Source organism: Neovison vison, chromosome 11 (assembly GCF_020171115.1).
Source record: "Neovison vison isolate M4711 chromosome 11, ASM_NN_V1, whole genome shotgun sequence".
NCBI lineage: Eukaryota > Metazoa > Chordata > Mammalia > Carnivora > Mustelidae > Neogale > Neogale vison.
This window is the reverse complement of record NC_058101.1, coordinates 7,799,357-7,824,829: the sequence shown is the minus strand read 5'-3', so window position 1 is coordinate 7,824,829 and position 25,473 is coordinate 7,799,357. Positions and strand designations below refer to the sequence as shown.

The 25,473-nt window shown below is 47.1% G+C and overlaps 1 protein-coding gene across 1 annotated transcript in view; it reads left to right on the top strand.

Annotated features, from left to right (window-relative positions):
• PARM1 (prostate androgen-regulated mucin-like protein 1) overlaps positions 1–25,473 on the top strand; it is a 100,406-nt gene that overhangs the window by 58,271 nt on the left and 16,662 nt on the right. The window contains exon 2 of the mRNA XM_044224292.1: positions 5,245–5,964. Coding sequence (XP_044080227.1) covers positions 5,245–5,964 — 720 coding nt within the window. The remainder of the gene's footprint in view (positions 1–5,244; positions 5,965–25,473) is intronic.

The following is a 25,473-nucleotide window of genomic DNA, read 5'->3' as shown; positions in this document are numbered from 1 at the left end:
ATTTCCTCAAGGAAATATGAAAGCTAATTCTTTTCTTCCAGGGAAAGTGGCTCTGTTTGGAACGGGAAGGTATACGGGGCATTATTTCAATTATTTCAGCTTATTCAGCTGCCTGGCCTCCCGTGGACCCTCCCCCTCCCCTGCTTATCCCATAATGGCAGTTGCTACAGTACATTTTACCACTCTTTGCAAGTCAAGGACACACTGTATGTGTATTGGGGGGGGTGCAGGGTCAGACGTGGAAGCTCTAAGTCAGATTCTGACCCTGTAGGATTCTCTCTGGGCCACATAGCCCAGCTCCTGCTCTTAGAAGTACGAGTTCACGTATACCACTCCACCTTCCACGTCTGTCCTCCACGTATCAAATGAGGAGCTGTCCTCACACAGCATACTCCCTTTCTAGCTCTAAAACAAATTTTTTTAATCCTGAGAAAGTATACATCCTTATATGTTCGACTTATTTAGTTTGGTATTCCTCTGGAAACACAAATCCATCATGAGAAAGTAGAAATTTATTTCCTCAGACCATCTCTGTGATTCTGAACCGTTGAGATCCTAGTGTGATGGTATTTGGAGATGGGGTTTTGGGGAAGTGATTAGTATTGGATGAGATCATGAGGGTGGGGCCCTCAGGATAGGATTAGTGCCTTTCTGAGAAGAGATAGCAGAGAGCTTGCCATCTCTCTCTCTCTCTCTCTCCACCTCTCTCTCCACGAGCACACGTGAGGAAAGTTCATGTGAGGACACAGAGAGAAGGTGGCCACCGAAACCGAATGTTCCCACACCTTGCTTGGACTTCCTAGCCTTCAAACTGTGAGAAGTAGACTTGTGTTAAAGCCACCCAGTCTGCATGGTATTTTGACCTGGCAGCCTGAGCAGATGAAGACAGCAGGCATTCCCTAGGATAGTCTTAATGGGCCTTGGAAGTCTTCATGCTGAGAGAAGACCCAGAGAGGGAGAAGTAGGCTCCCCACTGAGCAGGGAGCCTGATGCAGGGCTCGATCCCCGGATCCTGGGGTCATAACCTGAGCCAAAGGCAGTCACTTAACCAACTGAGCCACCCAGGTGTCCCTAGACTTTAAAGTATTGTAAATAAGTACTCAGAAGGTAGCCATGGGAGATGAATGACCACCTCTGGTCTTCTTTGGAAGCAGGAAGGATAAAAGCTATAAAAGTATATCAGTCAGAGTTAAACAAGGAAATAGGTATTTCTAGCAACAAAACCAATTACCAGGCATGTTCCTTTCAGCACTGTAATGATTTCCATGGTCCAGCTTTTAGCTCCACTGGAAATGACAATGCAGCTGTCACCCTGAACATCATACACCATAAGTGGCATCATATGTGTTCTCATTCTTTCAGAACCAACTCAAATGTCATCTCTTCTGTAGCTTTTCTAAATGTCATTTGAAAATGACATTTGTATACTTTTGCATTTCATGGCCCCCATACAGAATGTATCCCTCGTACTTCAGGGTTCCCACTATAACCCACTTTTACTTCAGTGAGGCACTTATCACATCATATGACAGGAAGTTGGGGGTCCTTTCTGTCCTGCTGGATATTGAACTCTCTGAGGGCAAAGCCACGGGTATAGAAGCTACTCAATAAATGAATGAATGAATGAATGAATGCTCTTTTGTGTACAGCTCATTTCTCAGGTATCCCAGGTTCCTAAAGGCTCTGACTTGGCTATCAGATTGCAATAGTCTCTGCCCCCTTCTGTCTCCGATACTATCAATAGTAGTTCAACATTGCCATTTTGGGGTTTTAGCCACAGAATAATGAGCCATGGGAGTTACTAGGATGCAGAACCAATAAGCTCCAAAGGTTGCATGTGAAGATCCAGCATTTTAATAATATTGTCCCAACCGTTGTTCTGTCCATATTTTAAAGATCTCTTGCTCTGTATTTGTTCTGAAATCGTTGGCACTTCAGAGATGCCAGAACTCCACTACAGCAACATGGACTGTTATATGACCTAATTTAGAAGGTGTGCCCTCCTATTTACTAGGAGAGTAACTCTCTTATAGTTTATGGCTTTGACCGATTCCTTTTCAATAAGATAAAACTAAGGACTTCTATAACAATTCAAATGTTAAATTCAGTTAAATATGAGAAAACTGCCTTCAGGATAGATTCTGTAGCACAATTTGTCATCAGCTATGGTGTCTACTGTGTGCCAGAATGAAGAAGTAAACAATTTTCCCCCGAAAGCCTGAATGCCTCCAAATACATCTCTTGCCCTGTCCTCTGGGCTGGAATCTAACCTATGTTTCATTCCTTATGAATTTTGTCATGGTTGGCCATTTCTTGGATGCTATCTCCAAGGAAATCTCCTCAGAATATGGAGACTTAAAGAGTTGAAGACCTAACATGACAACAGGCATAGGTATGTGTTGTGGTAGAATGACAGAGAGTGAGGTTGGCTTTGAAAGCAAGGTTCCCGTGCTCATGTCACACCAGGCAGGCAGCCATTCCCGAGGTGGCTTTGGTGGATATGGCCATACTAAGTGAGATGTAGAATTCTGGAGTATTTTTGGATAAACTTCTTAAGTTAATCCATCCTCCCTCCTTCCCTCCTTTCCTTCCTTCCTTCCTTCATTCTTTCCCTCCACAAGGATTTACTGAGCACTTACCATGATCTAGGCACTGTCCTAGGCTTGGGGGAAAACATTAATGATTAAGACCAGGTCCCTGTGCCATCATGGAGCTTACGTTCTGATAGAAGAGAGAGATAACAAGTAAATAAATAGTGATGTGATTTCAGGAAGAAACTTCTATTTTATGAAAAAAAAATGAGCAAAGGATATGGTGGTTCCTCAAGAAATCAAAAATTGAATTACCATACGATCCACTACTTCTATTTCTGGATATATACCCAAAAGAACTGAAGGCAGGGTCTCAAATGGATCCTTGCACACTCAGACTCATAGCATTATTCATAGTCACCAAAAGGTGGCAACAACCCATAGAAGTCCATCAGTGAGTGGATGGATGGATACAATGTGGCTTATGTGTATAAAAGTCTATTATTCAGCCTTTAAAGGAAGGAAATTCTGACACATGTTACAGTATAGATGAACCTTGAAGACATTAGGTTAAGTGAAATAACCCATTCACAAAAGGACAATTATAATATGACTCTACTTACATGCATTACCTAAAGTCATCAAATCCACAGAGACAAAAAGTGTAATAGTGGTCTCCACCGAATAAAGGAGAGTTACTATTATTTAATGGTACAGAGTTTCAGTTTGGGAAGATGAGAAAGTTCTGGAGATGGGTTAGTGGTGATGGCACTGAGTTCCACTGAGCTTAAAAATGGTTAAAATGGGGCACCTGGGTGGCTCAGTGGGTTAAGCCTCTGCCTTCGGCTCAGGTCATGATCTCAGGGTCCTGGGATTGAGCCCCGCATCGGGCTCTCTGGTCAGCGGGGAGCCTGCTTCCCCCCTCTCTCTGCCTGCCTCTCTGCCTACTTGTGATCTCTCTGTCAAATAAATAAATATTTTTTTTTAAATGGTTAAAATGGGGCACCTGGGTGGCACAGTCAGACCTCCAACTCTTGGTTTGGGCTCAGGTCATGATTTCAGGGTTGTGAGATGGAGCCCTGACCAAGCCCACCATCAGGCTCTATGCTCAGCGTGGAGTCTGCTTGAGACTCTCTCTCCCTCTTGCTCTACCCCTTCCCCCCAGCCCTGCACTTCTTCTCTCTCTTTCAAAGAAATAAGCCGGTTTTAAAACGGTTAAAATGGTAAATGTTACATGCACTTTAACAATTAAAAAATTCATCTTTTAAAAATGAAACAAGGAGCTGGAGTGGGAATGATTTCAGTTGGGATCATCTGGGAAGGCTCCTCTGAGAAGGAGGTGACATTTGAGTAGAGACCAACCTGAATGATGAGGAGAGCACGGAGCGACATAGGGGATTAGTTTGGAATTTTGTTCTAAGTGCAGAAGAATGGCTTTGGAGGGTTTTGACCAATTAAAGAACATACTCTGTTATACCAATAAAAGATCATACCAGCTGCTCTGTGAAAACAAACTGAAAGGGAGAAAATCCAAAGGGCAGAAGACCCATGAAGAGATTATGGCAGTTGTCTCGGCAAGTGACTGGTGGCGCAGGTGATCTTGAGATGATGGAGGAGGTGGAGAAACGTGCTTGGGTTGGGATGTATTTTCGAGGTAGAGTCATCCTGATTCACCAATGGATTTGATATGGGGTGGGAGTTAAAGGGGTGCATTAAGGGTGAGGTCTCCATTTTAACTGAGCAACTGACTGAAAGAAGATGTCAACCACTGAATGGAAATGACTAGAGGAAAAGCTCGTTGGGGGATGGTGAGGGGCATGGGGACTCAATCTGAAGGTGGTCAACATAAAAAGTGAAATAAAAATTCAAGACTGGGTGAGTGATAGCACTCAGTGATAGAAGCCATTTATTAAGTACTTGAATAAATGAACGAATTAGTTAATTAAACGGAATATGTAAATGGAGGGAGGGAGGACGGAAGGAAGGAAGAACAGAAACTAATTCTAAATGTTAGAAAATGTGAAGGGGAACCATTTTGCAAAATGATATGATTGTAAAGACCCGAGGCTAGAATTTGAAAGAACTACGTTCCAGTCCCAGATAATAGTTCCAAAGCATATTCCTCCCGTCAGGTTTTCTTCCAGGACCTCCTGCCTTTCCCCCTTCACAGAGAATGTGTTCACATCTTGACTCAACCCAGCAGCAAGCCCACAGCCCTAGTATCCCTGTGCATAAACACACAAAAAGCGCACGCACACACACACACACACACACACACACACATAGCAGAGCTCACAACCTCTGGGCCAGGGAACAGCCCACAGAGGAGCTCCTCCAGCTCTGCACTCACCAACCACAACCGTCAGCGCAGGTACTGGGGTACAGCCCCCCCCCCCAAAACAATCCAGAAAGTTCCTGGTGAAGGTCAGTTCCCCAGTTAAGGGCAGTTTCAAGCAAGCAGGGGACAAGATGAGCTCCTTCCACGTGTTGGCTACACGTGTGTTGACGGACCCACGGTCTCCCCGGGCCTTCAGGCTGGTTCCCACTGAGAGACACAGCGGGAGGAGGGAGCAGGGAGTGGGGAGAAGAGAGGCACAGGTCACCTTCCCAGCTGGGAGGGCGCCGCGCAAAGCGAGAGAGGCCGGTGGAAGTGCGGGGCGCAGCCGGCCCCCAGGCGTGCGCGCTAACCGCGTCTGTGCTGGCTCTTCCACAGGACTGCGGGTGCAGAGCCTGCCGTCGTCGGCCCCCTTCCCCGTGTCTCTTCCGGCCAACGCCCTCCCGTCCACGGCCGGCTGGACCAGCGCGCCCCGCAGCCCTCCTGCCTCCCCGACCAGCGGCGCCACCGGCCACGCGGTCCTCCCGGCTCCGGCCTCGGCCCCGGCGCCCACACGCCCCAGGAACGTTTCCGCAGAGCCCGGAGAAGCGGGCCCGAGCAGCCCAGCCTCTCCCTGGGGAGGCCCGAGCGCGGCGGCCTCCCCCGCCAGCGGCGGGGCGCCCTTAACACCCACACCCTCGGAGCGCGGCCCGAGCACTCCCGAGGAGCCAAGCGCGCCCCCGACGGGGTCCCGGGCCCCCTCCGAGGCCCCCGCCGGGTCTCCCACGCTCCCCTCCCCTCAGGCTCCGGCCTCCTCGCCCCCACCCCTGTCGACCTCTCCAGCCGCGGAGGTTTCATCCGCCTCCCCCACCAGCGCCAATCACAGCTCTGCGGACACCAGCACCGAGCCCACGGGGGCCCCGACCGCACCGGGGTCCCCGACGGAAGAGCCGAGCTCTGCGCACACACCCACTTCCCATGCCACAGCCCAGCCCAGACCCGCGGACACGACGCCCCAAGCCACGGCGCCGGCCAAAGTGACCTGTCTGATGGTGGACACGGAGACCACCGCCTCCCCGGGCGTGATCATGCAGGAAGTGGAGCACGCGCTCAGTTCAGGTGAGTCTGGGTCCCGGAACCCCGAGGTGCGAAGAAAGCAGCCCCGTTAACCCCGCGCCATTGACCTCGGCTTGAATCATGGGGGGCCAAGCCGGAGGTCCATCCGCAAGAACTTCCAGCGAGGGGCCAACGTGGCTTTCAGTCCCTTGGTTAATTCCCACATGCTGTCTCACTGATTGCTCGGGTCCTTATGATTGCACTTCACATATGTCCCCCGACAATGTCAGCAGGGGAGACAGCATCAACAGAGGGGCGATCTGTGTGGCTTTTGGCCCAGCTTTCTGGGTTTAAAACTGGCGCCTGCCCTTGGGCAAGTGACTTCATCTTTCTGTATCGTTACTGTTCTTCGTCTGTAAAATGGGAACGAAATAGGTTCTGTCGGACGTGATTCTTGTGGGGCTTCAGTGAGAAGACCTGTGAAGTGCTTAGAACAGTTCCCAGCGGGGAGGGAGCACTCAGGAAAGGTCAGTTATTAGAATTTTGCTTGGTGTATTAACGGAGTGCTTACCTCATGGAAACCAGTCAAGCCAAGTAGGATGGGGGGAGCGTAGAGAACTGGCTTATTCTTTAAAGTCACTGATATATTTCATGAGAAAGACAATAAATTTTACAGGCCATTGCATTTGTTTGAATTCTCCCAGTGGTCCTCTGAAGTCAGTATGATTCTTATCTTGGTTTTGCAATCTTGGAATCATGGTGAAGAGAGATTTAGGGTCTCTTCTGAGGTCACATTCCTTTGGCATTGACGTAAAGATGGTCAACTTCAGGGTATTGAGCAGGAAAAGGCCTTAGTGGGAGTGTTTGGACTTTCGAGTGAGAAACAGTGAGGTGGGAACAGCCAGAAGGTGAAGGGGGAAACGGAGCTCCGGCCCCTTCCCTGGGGAATGCTCAGAACACAGCCACACGACCAGCTGGGGTCGGACGCACGGCATGGCTATGACTGAGGAGAAATGAACATCTTTTAACAATCAGTAAGGAACCCGCATGAACAGAAGCTCCCGTAGACAGTAGAAGTGGAGAGAGACGGCTGAGATGAGCAAGACCTGATTCCTCAGGGAAGAGCTCACAGTTTACTGGGAGATAAAGTCCCAAAGAAGCAGGTATTCTTATTTAAAAGGCCCAGTATATTACTGACAGTCCCAACGAGAGAGAGAGAGAGAGAGAGATTGATTCAGTCACACTGAGATAAAGGAATTAATCACAAAGGTCTTGGCTGGGGTCTGGGGGAACAACAGGGGAGCATAATAGCAGAACCGTTATGAGTCAGGCCTAGGAGGAGGGAACGATCAACAGGACCCAGAAGAAGAGTCTTGTGGAACAGACTACCTTGACAGAAGCAGTGACTCTTGGCTGAGACACTGCTAACCCAAGGTTCATCTCCTGGGAGTGAAGGAGGTAAATCTTCCGCTCTCCCCGTCTCCCCTCTGCTATGCAGCCAGAAGCCAAGAAGAGGGAAAGCCACAGCGCTGTCCATCCAGCTCAGCCCCCCGGAGGGCTCATCAGAAGGTTGGAGAGGGACACAGCCAGTTCGAATGTTGATTTCCTCTGTGCAGACCCCGAACCCACTAGCACCCTGTTTACACGTCCAACCAATACTCATCCCACAGCATTTCGATGTGCACTTTCCACACCAAGCCCACGCCCCCACTTGCTGCCTGCTACTCACCATGGCCCCAATGTGCAGGGACCATCTTAGCATGGACATGGTTCCTGGAACAGGGTGGGTGTGGACTGGACCTGGCATCTTAAGGCATCTTAAGGACTGTCCCTAGCAAAGGAGCCAGCAAGATACAGGCTCGAAGAGGTCCTGATCTCTTCTCTCTGTCCCAGAGATCTCTTCCAGATCTCTGTCCAGATCTCTTCTCTCTGTGTCCCAGGGCGGCCCTCCCTGCCACCCCACTGTGACATAGTTTCTGCAATTTTCCAGTTGATTTCCCTTTCTCCACTTGCTGCCCCTCCAGGATAGTCCAGACATGGTAGATTCATATTCCAGAGCACAGGCTCTTAGCTTGGAAGCAAGACTCTCCATAATCTGACACTACCTGCTACTTCCTGCAAGCACACTCCTTCCACGGGCCAGGTTAGCGAAGGCAGTCCAGTCCCAGCATTCTGGCCTGTGTTGTAGAACCTGTGTCTTGATTTCCTTAAATCTGAGCCAGCAGGGTCAAGAAGCACAAAATCAGTGATAGACCTGGGTCATGAGCCGTGATAGTTCTAGGGGTACCGCACCCAGGGAACCTCAGGGTGAGTTAAGGAAGGATTGAGGGACTGACTCGAGAAGAGATCTGGGGGTAGGCTGCAGAGAGATCGGTCCAGGGTACATTTCATAAATCAAGAAGGATTCATCCTGTGACCTAGTAAATCAAAAGATATTTACTCTGTATCTACCAGTACCCTGTGCTCAAGGCAAAGAAGGAGAAGACCAGTCTTTGAGATTTCATAGCTTCAGTAGAGAGAAAGGGCCCGAGTCACTCCTCATACCACTAGCATGACCGCATGAGTTTCTAATCTGAGAAGGAACTGGAGTGGGCACAAGGATCTTTGAGCAGATGGGATACAATCTGCTCATTTCAAAGGTGAGGAAATTATGCCACACAAGTTTGGAGTACCTCGCCCAAGGTCACACCGCCCAGTGGCAGAACTGGGCCCAGAGCCCAGATCCCGGAAATCACAATCAAGCCTTCTTTGACCGGGCGGGGATCGCTGAGCTGCTCCTTCCCCAGCCCCTCCGGCCAGCAGCACCCAGAGCCGGTGCTGACAGATTACCATTCGGGGGTCTCATTTAGAGATCCTTGAGCTGCCTTCCATAGTGTCGATAATTATACCACACTTCTGATTAGTGTTTTTATCTTGTTCTTGATGGAGTTCACATGGCATATTCTTATTCATCCAAGGACTTGTCCACTCAGCAGATACCCAGACATGGTCACCAGTGAATAATGCTAAAACCAGGTGAATGTCATGGCAGGGCGACGTGACTAGGGTCTGAGGGAAGGTTCCAGGATGGAGGGAGCCCATGAGCTGAGTCCACGGAGGGGAAGGGAATTTGGACCTAAAGAGAGACAGGGCCAGGGAGTTTCAGGGAACTGATGGCAAAGTAGCTGAGAACCCAGCCAGCACTGCAGGCACCAGAACCGGTCTTGCGGAGGGGCCCAGTGCCCTCCTCAGCTGCCGTTTGTTTCAATGTAACTGAAGATGTGTGTATCCAGCTGTCAACCAACATGGCTCTTGGTCATCTGCTGTGGCTCGTAGTCATCTCGCACTGGATAGGTGTATGGTGAGTTCCTGATTCCCTCAGTCCTCCGTCTGCTCCTCCCTCACCTTCCAGAAACCCTGGGCTAGCCCTGGGCTCCTCCTTTCCTCACAGACTCCTCGTGCAGACCATCCGAGCCCGGGCTTCTCCCAGCTCTGTCCCTCTTCTCACCAGCATGACTTTAGTAGTCCTATCACGGATCCCCACCAGCTCTCCCTTGCCAGAGAGATCCTTTCAACACTGAGGACAGACCCTGTTGCTCCATCGCTTCCCCTCCAGAAGCACAGCCAAAGCCAAGTCTGCGTCACACCTGCAGTGCTCCCACGGTCTAACCCATGCGGTGTCTGCTCTCCTCTCCTTTTCCACTTTTACCTGCAAGCACAAGGGAAGCCGTACTGTTTCTGGAAGACACTAAAGACAATCTTGCCTCTGGTCCTTTGTATTTGCCGTTCCCTCTGCCTGAAGTATTTTCCCTCTAGGACTTCAATGGCGCTCACTCCTTTTCACCTGTCGAGACTTTGTAAGATCGTCTTCCCGTCACTGCTGCTTCCGTTACCCTGACTTATTTTCCTTATGAGTGCTTACCCCTTCTGACTTTATCTCATTTATTTAGCAAGTGGGTGTCTGTTTTCGGACACTAGACTGTCAGCGCCATGAAAGCAAGGAATTTGTTCACCAAGAGGAGGATGCAGGTTACATCCTGGATCCCTAGAACAGAGCCTGATATGTAGGAGACCCTCATTAACGTTTGCTGAATATGTGAATCAAAGAGTCAGTCAACCAGTAGCAGAGGTTGTAACCTCTCTGAGCATTGGTCATCTCATCAGTAAGGTGAGATAAGGAGAGTATCCCCGTGACAGGATTACTGTAAGGTTTAATTAAGAAATTTACAGCTTAACAGCTATTGACCAGTGGCTCAGTGTCTACGATTGTTATTGCACTATGATTTTTCATCATCATCATCACAATTTGCATTTTACTATTTTTACTGTTATTTTTGTTGTTGTATTTATCATAATGAAGAATGCCCACCGTCTTCAACAAACTTCTACTGAGCTTTGGCTGTGAGGCTGGGTACGAGGGGTTCGGCCATGAATAAGGCATCACTGTTCTTGCAGAGCCTACAAGGTAGCATGTGCCCAGCATGGCGAGTAGCCTAGGTTGGTGAATCCCAGACTGCACTGAAGGGGAACTTGTAGAAGCAAGAAACAAGGTTTCAGGACAAGTGTTAGAGGACCTTAGTAACAGGAGGAGGTGGTTTACTTTACTTGACAGACCATTGAGAGTCATCACAAGTTTCCACAGAGAGAAGAAAATGCTGAGAATTTTATTTTAGAGATAGTCCTGTGGGAGGAATAGGTATGGTAAGTAGCAAGGTGTTCAGTACCAGAAACATGGACCAGTTTCTACCTGGTTTCCAGTTTTCCATTGCCACTGATAGACCATGTCACTTCATTACTTTGACTTTAAGGGCTCTTAACTATAAACCAAATGCAAGAAGGGCAGTCTTTTGGGTCTTTCTGGCTTACCATGCCAGGAAATTGTATAGTACAATTATCCTATGCTGAAGAAGTGAGATTCATATTCATATGAGTCTCAGAATATATGTGTTCTGAGAGTCTGGTTATCAGTGGACACAGGGAAGACCCTGGGTGATCCCCAGAACATTCCAGTTAGGTGAACTTGATGGTATCTGTTCTGCCAAAGAGTTAGGGTTAGGATTAGGTTTCGTTGACTGATATTGCACATCAAGTTATATTGGAGATATTTTCAATTCTTGAAAATGCAAACTTTAAAATTATAGTGACTTTGCTTGTTGCAGAGTGAATATTCTCCTTTGTCTGTAAAATCCAAGTGTCCGCTGCCTTACTGTGCCACTCACACTTCTCAGGACAAGGGGAAGGCCATGTAATTGTGAAAATTGATGAAGGTCTTTGAACTTTAGATTACTAGTCTGAACGCCAGTCTTTCTTTGGTAGGAACTGCGCTAATAAATCCCCTTCCATAAAGGGCATTTGGCAGACAGAGACATCTAGACAGCCCTGCCACCATACCTGCAAGGGACTTTTAGCTCCACACAACATTTCCTTATTCCATGATTAACTCTAGGGAGGAGCCATAGATCTGAAAAAGAATGAAGTCCTAAAAAAGTGGAAGACTACTTTTTAAAGTACACATGGAAAACTTCTAGGGAAAAAATGTGTATATTTTTAATACACTGTTAATGACCACAATAGTTAAATGATGTATTGTTAAAAATATATATGACCTATTGAAAACACAGAGGTGGGAAGATCATCTAAAAGAATGTTAGGGCACCTGGGTGGCTCAGTGGGTTAAAGCCTCCACCTTTGGCTCAGATCATGATCCCAGGGTCCTGGGATCGAGTCCCACATCGGGCTCTCTGTTCAGTAGGGAGCCTGCTTCCCTCTCTCTCTGCCTGCCTCTCTGCATGCTTGTGATCTCTCTCTGTCAAATAAATAAATAAAATATTTTTAAATAAATAATAAAAGAAAAGAATGTTAAACATGGGCGCCTGGGTGGATCCGTTGCTTAAGCAGCTCCGGGCATAATCCCAGAGTCCCGAGATCGAGTCCTGCATCCGGCTCAGTGGGGAATCTGCTTCTCTTTCTCACCCTCTCCCCTCTCGTGCTCTCTCTCTCACTCTCTTTCTCTCAATTAAATAAAGAAAATCTTTTTAAAAAAAAATGTTAAACATTTACCGATCAGATTCTTTCAGAATGCCCAGAATGTGTCAGGAAGCAGTAATCCTAAAATGCATTCTATGCATCTTGGGCTCGGTGGTACAGACATCCCATCGTCTTGCATGCCCAGGCCTGACCTCTTACCCTAAATGGTGCCGTCACCTTTCCGCGTCGCTCCTTCTTTACTCCCTGTGTCCTCGCCATCACCAAAGTCTTAGCAGCTGCCAAACGCATCCACTTCTCTTCATTCTCCTTCTCGCGTCCAGGCTCCCATAATCCCTTTATGTGATCATCTGCCACATGCTCCCCTGCCCCAGCCTCATCCTGCCCATTCTCCACACAGCAGCAGAGGGACAATTATACACAGATCTGCTCAGGTCGCACATCACCTCACTACGACCTGCATCCCAGCCCCTCTGGGGCCTCCCACTGCCCTGAGGATGACACCCACCAGCCCAAAGAGCCCTGTAGGGCTGGGCTGTGCCTGCCATCCCTGCTTCATTCCACCCTCTACCCTTAGGTCTTCGTACCTTCCACACTGTGCTCCCTCTGTCCCATGAATATGCTGATCTCTCTCTCTCTCTCTCTCTTTCTCTCTCTCAACACAGGGCCTTTCCTCATTAGAATGCTTCTCCTGGGAACCCAAAACACATCCCTTCACCGTTAATTCTAACTTATTCCAGCTCAAAGATCACCTGCTCAGGACACATGTCCTGGCCCCCAGCCCCGCTCTGGTCTTCGGGTACAAACTGTCACAGTTCGGTTGTATCTCTTCTTCACATATACTCCTGTGGCTTTTTATTCACTGTTTATGCTGTGTTTCCAGGTACATGAGAGTGTGGCCTTGTCTGTGTGGGCGCACAGATATATTCCTAGCACCCGAAGGTCTGGTTTAATGACTAAATATCAAACTTTAGATAATAAACCCACATATTTTTTTAGCCTCAAAAACGATGACTTTTGATCGAGAATGAAGAAAACACTTTCCCCTATTGTCTTAATCAGTCTGGGCTATGAGGACAAAAATCCCATTGCGGGTGGGTGGCCTGAACTACAGGGTGGTTCTGAGAGTTCTGGAGGCTAGAAAGCACAAGATGAAGGCACCTGCCGATTTAGTGCCTGGCAAGGCCCCCTGCTTCTTGGTTCACACACAGAGGTCTTCTTAACTGTGTTCTCCCATGGCAGAAGACGCACGGGCGCTCTCTGGGGTCTCTTTTATAAGGACACTAATCCCACTCATGAAGACTCCACCTTCACAGCCTAATCATCTCCCAATAGCCCCGCCTCCTGCCTCCTAATATTACCATATTGGGGGTAAGATCCAACGTATGAGTTGGGGATTGGGTGCAGACATTCAATTCATAATACCTGCGCACACAGATATCCCCTAATACACAGCCATCATTATAGACTGTCTGAAGCTCGCTCTGCTGCCCCTGTGGGTTTCAGGGCATCCCCCTTTCCACCACAATGCCCCTCCTACCCTGTTGACCCCCTCCTGCTTTTGGTTCCCAAAGACTTCAGAGATGATGAAGTTATGGATTGCTATAAACCCTCACTCACAATTTTTAAATTTTGGGCCCACTTTTTGACACTTAGCCTAAACCTCAAAGCTTGTGAATCCCAAGTAAATTCCCATTAAGAAGCTCCAATGATCATATTTTATTTTAGGTAAAAATTATTCTGAATTCTTGTCTCTACTACTTTTATTTCTCCTTTGATTTACTTTTACTACCTAAATCTTAATCTGAATCTAACGATGAAATATTTCCAAATTATCCTTTGAAAAATATATGTCAAGGTAATAAAACCAGCTAGTTACCATTTCTGTTGTTACCTGGTAACGGTTCTACTCCATCCCATATTTTAATTGTCTCGGTATCACCTTTCATTCCATTTGAATAGTTTCGGTCTCGGTGGAACACTTTTCTTATTTTCTGTCTCAAATACTTTCACCAGTCATATATGACTAAAGTGATTCTGGAAATGCTTCGCTGAGAGAGTGGGATTTCGCTCATGAGCACAGCTGATATCATTAATGAATCTATGGCTTGCTGAATCGCTGGAGACACCGACTGGAGGAGACTCAATTCTATATCCAGACCCTTTACCGTAATCTTCTCACTCTAAAGATCGTGTCTTTTCATCATCAAATGATAACAGGGAAGTGAAAATGGATCAGCACCAGCCATCGTCTTGATCAGATAAGAGCCTAAATATGCCCCCCCCTCCCCCCGCCGCGAGTACTGACCCGGGAGCATTGTACTAGGAGAACACATAATGGGTGCTTAATTAATACTGCCCTCGGCATGCCTTGTGCCTCAGGTCTTATGAAAGAAAAATACTGGCCGATAAGAGACATCATTTCATTGAACAGTACCTTGCTTTTATCATCAGACTCGTGGTCTTCGGGTGGGAACCACAGTCTCAAAAATGAAGGTGCGGCGTGCCTGGGTGGCTCAGCCGGTTACGTGTGGGACTCTTGGTTTCGGCGCAGGTTGTGATCTTAGACTGATGAGATCGAGCCCCCTGTCCGGCTCCACACTCAGCGAGGTCTTCTGGAGATTCTCTCTCTCTCTGCCTTTGCCCTTCCTCCCCCCCGCTTGTGCGTGCTCTCTCTCTCACACACACAAATAAATAAAATCTCTGAGAAAAATAAAGTAAATTTAAAAATGAATGTGAATTTAGGTTAAGATCATAAAATCTCAGTCAGTCCATGGAAGTAGGCCATCAAAAACACTTTACCATATTTCTGTTTGGAGAGATGGTGGGGTCGTTTTAAAGCCCGGCTCTAGAAGGACTAGAAGTAATATTCTTCTATTGCTTAATTAATAATCCAAACTCTGGCCTCAGACTGCCGCGTTCAGATCTCACCCACACCACTTGCTGGATGGGAGACGTGGGCAAGTGTGTTCTTCACTGGGCGTCACATCTTCCTCATCTCTAAAACGAAGGCCGTAGAGTTGCTGTCCTTGCCTCAGAGGCTGCTCCTTAGGATTAATGGAGACGAGGGTATGCGGGGTGTCCTGCAGAATCCGCACTAAAGTACATATTAGCAATTATTATTACAGTGCTAGCCAGCTCTTCGCACAGATACCCACACAGGCTTGACTCTTCTAGACTTTAATCTTCTTAACCTGGAAAATCAGAATGTTTGTAAAACACTTGCAGACTCCCAAAAGGATTTTTACTGTAAATCTTAGGGAATAAGGATCCATTTAAGTACCTGTCTATAACCCAAAACAGAAAATGGTGTACGAAAGGGGAAAATAACTCCATTCACCCGTGTTCCGTGATAAAAATAATAAATTTGCACACTGCGTGGCACACGGGGTTAGGACTCTGTTTCCGGCTCTGAGATTCCTTCCTTCTCACTCACGGCCTTGGAACCGAAGACATAGCCCTGTGGAAGGTCTTACTTGCTAAGGCTGGTGAACCCTGAAGGAACCTGAGCTTCACCTGCCTGGCTTAGTCTCAAAAAGGCATATGCCAACTTCTCTGGTTTATTTTACCCTCAGGATTGTTTTATCCATGGTCACGCCTCACTGTCATCATTGAAATACTAAAGAAACAACAACGAAAAACCTCTCCTTCGGTGTCCATGGAGATAAATGAGAGCTCTTAAGCAAGACGGTGGCTTGTTTCCCGCCATCCATTATTTTTCCCCTCTGAGTCATTCACAAAGGGATGATTCCCAGCCTGGTCCTTCAGGTCTTAAGTCTGAGGCTACAAAAGGCGGACTTGCCAGCCTACACTTTCCTCCTCCTGCCCCCTGCCATGCATCTAGTTGTCCCCAGAAGAAAAGAAGCCCCAGGAAATTCTTTTGGATCATTTCAATGCTAATTGCATTAAGGATGCTCTGGTGGCAGAGAAGTTTAGGGATTTCTTTTCCTTTTTCTGGTTGACTCCTAAACCGAAATACCTATGTCCCCAGTGGAGGAATTTGGTGAGCCAACATGACACAGACGACCCACTCACACTGACAGATCAGAATTTTCAGAAGAGAGTTCTTCTCACCCAGGGCAAACAATAGAAGGGATTCTCTGTTCTTTTTTTTTTTTTTTTTTTCTCCAGAAATCACTCCAAGCCGCACCCCCCTTCTTTATGCCCCCAGGAGTCTGAGCTGAGATTCCCACCCATGGCAAGTCCTGATGCTCTCAGCTCCTTAGAAGTTCTAACTCCCAGCCCAAGCTCAATTATGTTCATTGTATAAAGTAATTTATACTTTTATAGCAGTGTCTGCACTGCTCCTGGGAGAGGCTGAGCAGGACTGCTGTCCCCCTATGTCACATTTCCACCAACTCTGGCCTCCACCAAGCAGCAGTATTCATGAAGCTGCCGCATTCCCTAGAGCAGTAGCAGGAGATGACACAGGAGCTATTGGCCCCAACTTTCAACGTCCATTCTCTGTGGCCTCTTCCAGGGGCCTGAGGGCAGCTGCTTTCCCCCCAGCCCGACATCTCCTCCCTGAGCCCGTTTGAGAAACGGGTGGTCATGGGAGCCGTGTTCCCAAAGTATGGTCCCTACATGGGTAGCATGCAAGGTGCTGAGTATTTTTTTATCCTAATAAAACCTGCTTTGTTTTCATGTGAATTTTAAAAAAAAAAAAGAATAAAATAGCGCTGAACTCATGACTCCATAGCTTTTATCGTTAAACAATATGTAGTAAGTATCTAAAGAAAAAAAAAGTGACTTGATCTAAAGACCTATATTAAGAAAATTAGAGTGTGGGTGATGTGCAGATGGCAGAAGAAAAGCCATGAGCGTGGTACGGAGATGTTTGAACTTCGGAAAAAATATGCCGTGAGGTAGAGGCCAGGATCTTATTATCCTCATTATTGTCTTAGCTACCAGCTTCACTGGGGATCAGTCCAAGAACTAGAGAATTTAAAAGACTGCAAACCAGAAATCAAAAGCTAACTAGTCCCAGCTCTGCAGTTGATGGAGTCTGATCTCAACCAAATCCCTTAATTTCTATAACCTTCCATTTTATCATCTGTAAAATGAAGACGTTAGATTCAATGAGCCTTCTTAGAATTTCCTTTCAGCAATAAAATGACATTATCCCATTGGATATGTCAAAGTAAAACAAATGTCAAAGTAAAATAATGTCAAAGTAAATAATGTCAAAGTAAAACAAAACCTGAATTTGAGATCCGTAGTCATTTCTGAGATACCCAGCTTGGCTCACATCTCCTCACATCAAGCTTTCTTATTGGTTTTGGGATTTTATGGATAAGAGGTGCCCAGAGACTGTGGAACCCTTGTATTGCACTTCCTGATGAAAAAAAAAAAAAAAAAAAAAAACATTTTAAATACACTATTTAATTTGGAAAGATGCTCTGAGAGGAAGAGTGTGTTTCCTCAAAGTCTGACACCTCGTAAACAATTAACATCAGCTGTGGGAATGATGGAATGAATCTTCATTTTACAGGCAGAGATAGAGACACAACTGAGGCCAGGAAGGCGGGGAGGAGTAAAGTGACTTGCCCAAGACTATTCAACTCATGGGAGCGCCTGGGTGGTTCAGTCAGCTGAGCCTCCAACTCTTGGCTTCAGCCCAGGTTTTGCTGTCAGGGTGGTGAGATTGAGACCCCCGTCAGGCTCCTTGCTCAGGGCAGAGTCTGCTTACCCCTTTGCTTTCCCCTCTGCCTGCTCTCTAGGATAATTCAATAAAATCTTAAAAAAAAAAAAAAAAAGACTATTGAGCTTGTGTCTTATGAGGCCAATCTCTGTGCCAGATCTTCTGATCATATGAAGTAGAAACGCAAGTGTTCGCGGGATCCAGCCTTAAAGGGTGAATCCCGTTTCTGCCCACTAACCGATTGAGCTGGTAACTTCTCGAGTTACTACATTACTTGAGTAACTACTTGAGTTTTGGGGAACCTCTTGGAGTCTCTATTTCCTAAACGCCCAAACGGAGATTGACACACCCGTGCCAGGCGAGGGCCCGGCCCAGGGAAGCTCGAGGAAACAATGGCGGCTCTGACTTGGATGACCAGGGCTGCTTTCCTTTATGATTTCTTTACTGTTCTTGGCACAATACTACACATGTCCCCTGAGAACAGTGGAGCCAAGAATGAACTCGGGGCAGTCTCTAAGGAGACTCTGTGACTGGCATTCAGATGGAGGCTCAGCCACGTTTTTAGGAGATTCTCATTCCCCACAGGCCCCTTTGGTCTGGGGAGTGCTGAGCAAGAGGAATGCTGCGTGACATTGGCTGGAGTCTGCCCTGGGACCTTTGAAATGCTGTGGGAAAGGAGGATGGGGAGCGCCATTTGCTGTTCCTAGAAGCCCAGTAGTTCACATTGCAAGTGTCAAAGGAGAGTTGGGATCGGGGGACCTGAACACGTAGCTCCAACAATTCCAGCTGGGAAAGAGGCTTCATTTGTGTTGGGAGAGACTATAATTGTGAGTAAAATCAAGAGACTTTAAAACCATGACTAACAGGGACAGTGCCCATTTGTGTGGCCTGGGTTATGTTCACTGCAAACCCTGGCTCCCTAAAGTATAGCCCCTTTGCCCACATGAGAGGGCCATGAGGAAGAGGAAAGGAGCGTTTGCTGGATTAATATTAAAATTAGTTAATATTCATGTTTCCAGGACACATCTTTAAAGAGATTAATATTTTCAGAATACATTCTTAACTATATGCTACCTAAGTAGGTCAAACGCTTAGATAAAAGGGAAGCCAGTCCCCAAACTAGGTCTTCTGTTTATAAGAGGCAAAGGGTAGGTTTTGGCTGTCCCGCCCCAAAGATTGGATCCCCGATCTGCCCACTAACCAATTCTGCCTGTGAACGAGCATCTAAATAAGCAAATAAACATGAAATAAAAGGTCCCAGTTGTGATAATATTTGGCCAAATTTGATAAAGTTGACCTCTGCCACTCTGTGGAAAGGAATGAGTAAGCAATCATTTAATGATTTAAAGATTTGGGGATGTGGGGCAGTAAGGAGAAAGACTAACTTACTGAGACAAATTTAGGTTTTGCTAATTAAAAACATTTCTGTGGCTTATTTGCATGCAAGCTGTATGCCTTATAAAGGAGCTCCATATTTGCATCATAACTACTAATAAAGTCCAATTTTAAAAATAGCTACACTTTCAGAAGAAATTGTATATCCTATGAATTTTTACTTTGGGCCTAGACAGATGAAGAAGTATGTTTGTGTCCCTCGATTTAAGGGACTCTCAATCGAGAGAGAGCTGACATAAAGTCATGAGACGGCTCACATAAAACCATTAGTGTAACAGCATGTATTGTCTTTATCTTGTACATTGTGTATAACTATCTATAGCTACATGTGTCAATATTAGCTATATACTAGAATAAGTTTACTAAATTGTGCCATGCTAAGGAAAAGGGCAAACTTCTAGAAAAATGATCTTTGGCAGCCCGCTGCTCAAGATGAACAGGCATCATTGTGGATGAGTTCTAAGAGGAGACTGGGTTTGAGAAGGTTGCATATCAGCCCTCTGCCCAAAACCGTCCCATGGTCCCCATTCCCCACACTGTCATAATGTCCTCAAACACATGTCTGGCTTTGAGACTACTCCCATGGTCCCTACTCATTTCCATCACATTCTTCTATGTAAACTGTGGCCTTGGTTTTGTCAGCTCTGTGAATTGGGTGACCTTGGGTTAGTTGCTCAGCAAATCCCTCAGTATTAAGGTCTCTTGAATCCTAAAGTGGGTTATGCAGAGATCTCAAGAGTCCCCTCAATCTGTGCTAATTTACAAAGCACTTGGTCTCATTGGGTCCTCCCAATATTCCTGTGAAATGAAGAAGATAAGGATTATCCCACTTTTTAGAGAAGGACAAGGACACCAGTTGAGGGTGCTTATATCTCTAGACCCAGTGCTGAATATTCAGTTCTGCAAATGTGAGGTATCTGTTCTTTGTCTTGCTCACTCCAGCCTCACAGCTTCATTGCTGTCCAAGGCCTGCCCATCCTTCGAAGAACACCTGCATCCCTGAGATTCTAGCTTTTATGGACACCCCCCCCCAAGTTAGAGGCAGAAATACAGAGTTTGGTACCATCTACCTCCCACATTAAGTATCTACTTATCTGTCCCCGTAGTCCTGCACTGCTGGATGGTTCCGGAACCTGACAACTGTCTCTGCAACTTGGTGGTGAAACCTGGGAGCCCCACTAGTTGCTTCTCCAAGCCTGCACTGTCCTAGCTCAAGGAACCATGCAGTTTATTCAGGAGAAGTTCATGGGACTAATTCGGGATCAGAGCAAGATAAGCTCAGCTTCTTCCCTTGTTGTGGGGGAGAGTGGGAGGAGAACCAGGAGTGAAATCCAAACAGAATTCAAGGCAAGAAGTCCAAGTATACTGAAATAATGGTAAAATTAGGATCAACCTAGGTGACAGCATCCAAAAGCTGAGATGTCCTTTTTCACTTTGTCTCCCCCATACCACATCCTACATACATGGAGGGACACACACATGCCCCAAAGCGAGTTGCAGCTAGCGTCTACCCCAGCTCACTTCATACACTGCAATGAATAACCCTGGGCAGGGTTCTCAGTGGTCCTTTTGGACCACAACTCATGCTGGAAACCAGTGACATGGGCCCGATTAGCACGCTGTTCTGTGATTATTGTCCACCTCTAACAAGTCCTGCCTACAGTTACTCTGAATTAATAGAGTCTTAACCAACCTTCACCAGGACCTACAGGAAGACCCAAACCACCGCACAGCCCCAAGTTAGGCAGTGCATCCCAGACAACAAAGAGAAAGCAGATAGGGGAGGGGCTGGGCCGCAGGATTCATCCCTGGGCAGACTCGCATGGACCCCTACAGCCCAGGGCGGCGGGAGAGCATATCGAGGCCCCACGTGGACCCAGGAACCTGTGCTGGGGTCCCAGCAGTTCCGGCCATCAACTCTGTGCTTCCCAGCCCTTAGTTTCTCTGTGCCTTGGTGTCTTCATCTGTAAAATGGAGATACTGAGAGTCCCTACCTTACAAAGTTCTCATGAGCAGGACATGAATTCGAAGAAGTGAAACTCACAGAACAGACCCAGGTCCAGAGTAAGTAACGAGAAAGTGTCGGTTGCAATTATTTTTGTCATCGTTGTTAATGCTATTATTAACGTTGTTGTTTGGAGGACGGAGATGTGATCTGAGACTATGACTGTAAGGATGGGAGGGGCTTTTCCTAGTGTCAGAGGCAGAGATCCAGGCCCCGTGGAGGTCTAACCTCCAGACCCCCCCCCTCCCACCCCCTGCTCTCGCCTCTCCTCCAGCCCACACACAGACCATACTGTTAGGAAGAATTCCTTTGAAACAGAGGTTCCTTTTCTCTCTGCAACCTTGACTGAAGGAGCAGCCACGCACTCTAAAGTGGTCCCCTGCTCCTCTTTTCCATTTCTTACCTCCTTTCTGGAGCAGGGAGAGGAAAGAAAAGAACAAGACGTGTCTGTTCTGTGAGAGGCAGGTGTGGGGAAAGAGACTCCTTAGCTGCATGCCATCCTTTATTCCAGGCCAGGCCAGGGCACAGAACAGACTCAAAGCATGGGGTAGACTCAAAGGGATGACCTCTAGGGCAGCCACCTGTCACCTGGGGGTACCAGGTCTGACCAGGAGCGCAGTCTTATAGGAGTTGACTGTGGCACCTCAAAGATTGTTAGCTGACTCCGTTCGGACAGTTATTCCCAAACTAACTCTCCTCCAGTTCCATCATCTGTGGGAACTCGCAGGCACGTGGGGCAGGGGTTGGACCATCGCTGTAGAGTCATAGAAGTAGCTGCTCCGGTGAGACTAGAGCAGGGGATTCCAAGATGGAAAGATGGGAAATCTGCTGCTCGGGAAATTTCTCAGCACAGCGACTGGGCTCAAAAATTGCCAGTACTCACTTTTCTTTCTTTCTTTCTTTTCTTCTTTTCTCTCTTGCTCTCTTTCTTTCTCTCTTTATTTTTCTTTCTTTCTTTCTTTTTGCCAGTATCGCATTTACTATTCTGACATTAAATAAATGAGTCAAGTGCCCACGAGGAACTAGAGACTGTGCCTGGGGTTTAGAGCGCAGGAAGCAGGGGAAGAGAAGTGGACGAAAATGGTCAGAGCCTGCGGGGGGGCGGGGTGCTCATAACACAGCAGGGAGCGTCAGAAAGAAGCAAGCACAAAGAGCTGAGAACCCACAGTAATGCGATCATTTGCATGGGGGTGTCAGGAAAGCTGATCAGAAGGGCTGGTATGTAGTTAGGTCAAGAAGAAAGAGCAGGAGTTGGCCAAGCTGAGCAAAGGGCCAGTGGAAGTAACTTGCCGGTGCGTGATTACAAGTGCCAAGCCTGGAACGAAGTGGTCTCGGGTTTGAACGTCAGCTCGGCCGTTTATCAGACTGTAAAGCCTGAATCAAGTTCTTTTCTCTGAGCCTTAGCTTTCTCATCCATAAAATGGGAATCAATCCACTCATCTTGTAAAGAGAGTCAAGTGACGTGATCGCTGTAAGGCTCTTGGCATGGTACGAGCCCAAAGCACCCACAGGTAGAGGTAACTACGGTTGTTCTTTAGTCTGCTTCTTTTTGTCCTGCATTGTTGTGAAGCTGGAAAAGTGGCCCCCTGAGAAACCCCAGCTTCTGGAGAGGCCCAGTGTTCCAGCAGGCTTTGCATGGATCTTTGGCAGCCCGCTGGTCAGGCAGAGCACGTTGGCATGGTGGAATGTGCGAGCACAGTAGAATTTTCTTGCATCTCAGCTTATAAGATATACAGATAGGTTTCCTCCGATTCTCTCTAATTCCTTCTGGCTCCAGGGCTTTTCAGCGTGAGTCACACCCAGTGTGTAACGGGCAAATCCCACTGAGGAGGAACTGAAATGCCAGCCATCTTCCCCTTCCCCGCTCTCAGCCTCCTGCCCACTAAGGGTCCATACCTTCCTCACAGGGCAGAGCCTTCCCTGCCCCAGCCACACCTTCCTCATTCTCTGTCTCCCTGATCTTCCTTGAAAAAAGAGTAAGTAGAAGGAGAAGGGGAATTCCAGTTTAGTTTAAACAGAACTCAGGGGGGAAATGACATTTGTTTTCACAAGGAGGAAATCAAGCTTTTTCAGTTACCATAAAAATTGTGTTAATGTGGCTCAGCAACCCCCTCATATGCTCGAACCATTATGCCCTGAGGTGTGGAACTTCCCAGGATGAGGTTCCTGGCTGCCTCTGTAGGCAGCAGCTGCTCTGGGGGTCAGAGCAGGCTCAGCCCACAAGACCTCCTAGGCTCAGGGCCTGATAGAGATCGGCCTCCAGGGGACCCTGGCTCCCTTGGTTGGCACCGGATGAGAAGAGCCAGTGGCTGGCAGAATAATTAAGATGTCCTGAATATTTAAGCATAGCCTATTTTACCCCACACCTCTTAGCTTCATATCAAGCAGTACCAACCCTCAGAATTGCCCCTTTGCTCAGTTGCCCTCAGGAGCCCATCAGGGGGAAATCACCTGCTAATCTCAGCTCTGAGGATGGAGGCTGCCCACTGTGAACCAGGAAGGACGGCCTGGAGAGCCCCACTGGAGGGCTCGGGTTACATCCAGAGCTAGACAGACAGCCACCAGCCACTGAGAGGGGCAGCGGGTCACTCCGTCACTTACCATGCTTTGAAAAAGAGGAGCACTTTAGTTAGGGAACTGCCGGATTTATCTTTAGGAAGAGGCGATGTATAAATATATCCAGTAAATAGCATAATTGGAGGCGATCCAACTGCCTAGGGTTAGGAAAGAAACTTTGAAAAAGGTCAAACCTACAGTTTCCTGCATTAAACTCTGCCGGAGCAAGAAAGAAGAGTCTTACAGAGAAATCAACTCTAGTCTGTCTCTTCTCCCCGTTTTTGTGGGGGGTTTTTTGTATTTTTTTTGAAGGGGCAAATTAAATGTAAAGGTCAGTTTTTAAATGGCTCCTAATTACAAGCACTGTATCTCTGACTCTCGACAGACCCCCGTCATCTTTCCTTGCAGTCATAATCCTCATGTCACAAGCTCTTAAAAGAGCTTTTAAGAGGCTTCAGTGAACTGAATTTTCTCATTTTAGTACAGCTGGAGGCTGTGAAGCCGAGTGCAGCCTTTCCAAGCAGGGGTGGATGTTTTCCACGAGGGGATCTGACCTTGAACTTTTCCTACTTGATCAGATCTGCACATCTGAGCATTCCATGCCATAATTCTGTCTTTACCGTGGTATAAAGGGGAAGACAATTAACCTGGTAATTATATGAATCTGGCTCTGAAGGGTTCCGGGTACGAGGAGGTGAGCAGTGAGCGTCAACGTGTGTGGCAGTTCCGAAATGGTGGAACGTGGTCAGTCCGTGTGGACACATCAGGTTCTGGTCTTCCCCTCAGTGTGGGTTAGCAGTGGACCTCTTTGGCTCTCTTTTAGACATTCTCATCAGCAGAGAGAGCCTTCTTTCAATCAGAACTTTTGTGGAGTTACTACAGAGTTAATAACTAGACTGATTTGCTTCTTAGCACTGCTCTAATTCCCTTGGTGGAAGCACTAAGGGGAACAATATACAAAAGCGGTTCCTAAGAGAGGGAAAGAAAGAAAAGGAGAAATGACAAATAACCTACAGATCTCCAGATAACTTATAAATCTCCAAAAATGTGGGGGAGATCCATCACCCTTAAGATCCAGTACACGACAGGTGAGCACTGGTCCAGGACGGTATATTTTGGATAAGACTTTCACTTGGTGTGCATGGCACCTCATTTAATCCCTCCTAAAGTCATGGGGGGGGGGGTGTGCAGCTCTTCCTCCTCGGTTGCCGCAGGTGATTGGTGTGCGAGTCAGCGTTACATAAGTAACCCATACCACACACGCAGCTAATGACATGGGTTCACATATCTGGACTCCAGACCCCTGATGTTCCTTCCAGTGTGGCTGAGTCCAGTCCACTCGCTGAAGTAGTAACACAGTTTCCCAGTAGCCTAGGAGAGCACATGGAGTCCCCCACACCAGCCTTAGTGCCAAGAAGGTCACTCCCACCATTAGGAGACAAGAGCCCAATTGATTCTTTGCATTTCTCAGGTGAAATATAGCCAAAGTATATACATTATTAGCCCAAAACTCACACAGAAAAGAGTGTTGTGCTTCTAAGTGGTAATCTTTGGAAGCTGTATGGTTATTCTTACAAGCCTACGTGCTCGAAGGGTTTTCAACTGCCCGTTAATAGTTGTCTTTGGAGCCAGATTTCAGATTGCACAATAAAACATTCATGTTACTTTGTAATTACACCTGGTTATTTCCATTCACAGAAAATAGTATTACCTCTCAGAGCAGCCCTTGGTTGTACAGCAAGCTTGACTTTATTCTCTGCTAAAGCAAACTCACCTCTCAAGGGTGGAAACTCAACACACTCCCCAATAAGGAGTTTTTTTTAAAAAGTGCTTTGATTTGATGGCGTCATTAAAATGAGTGCATCTCCAACCAGGATGGTCCTTTTGAAGTGGACACTACTGATACAGCTGTGCGATTCTGGTTTATTTAAAAACCAGCCGTAGTGCTTTGCAGTGACCCTTGAATAAAACATCCTAAGCCTCTCAAGATCTCATGAGTGGTAGAAAGAGG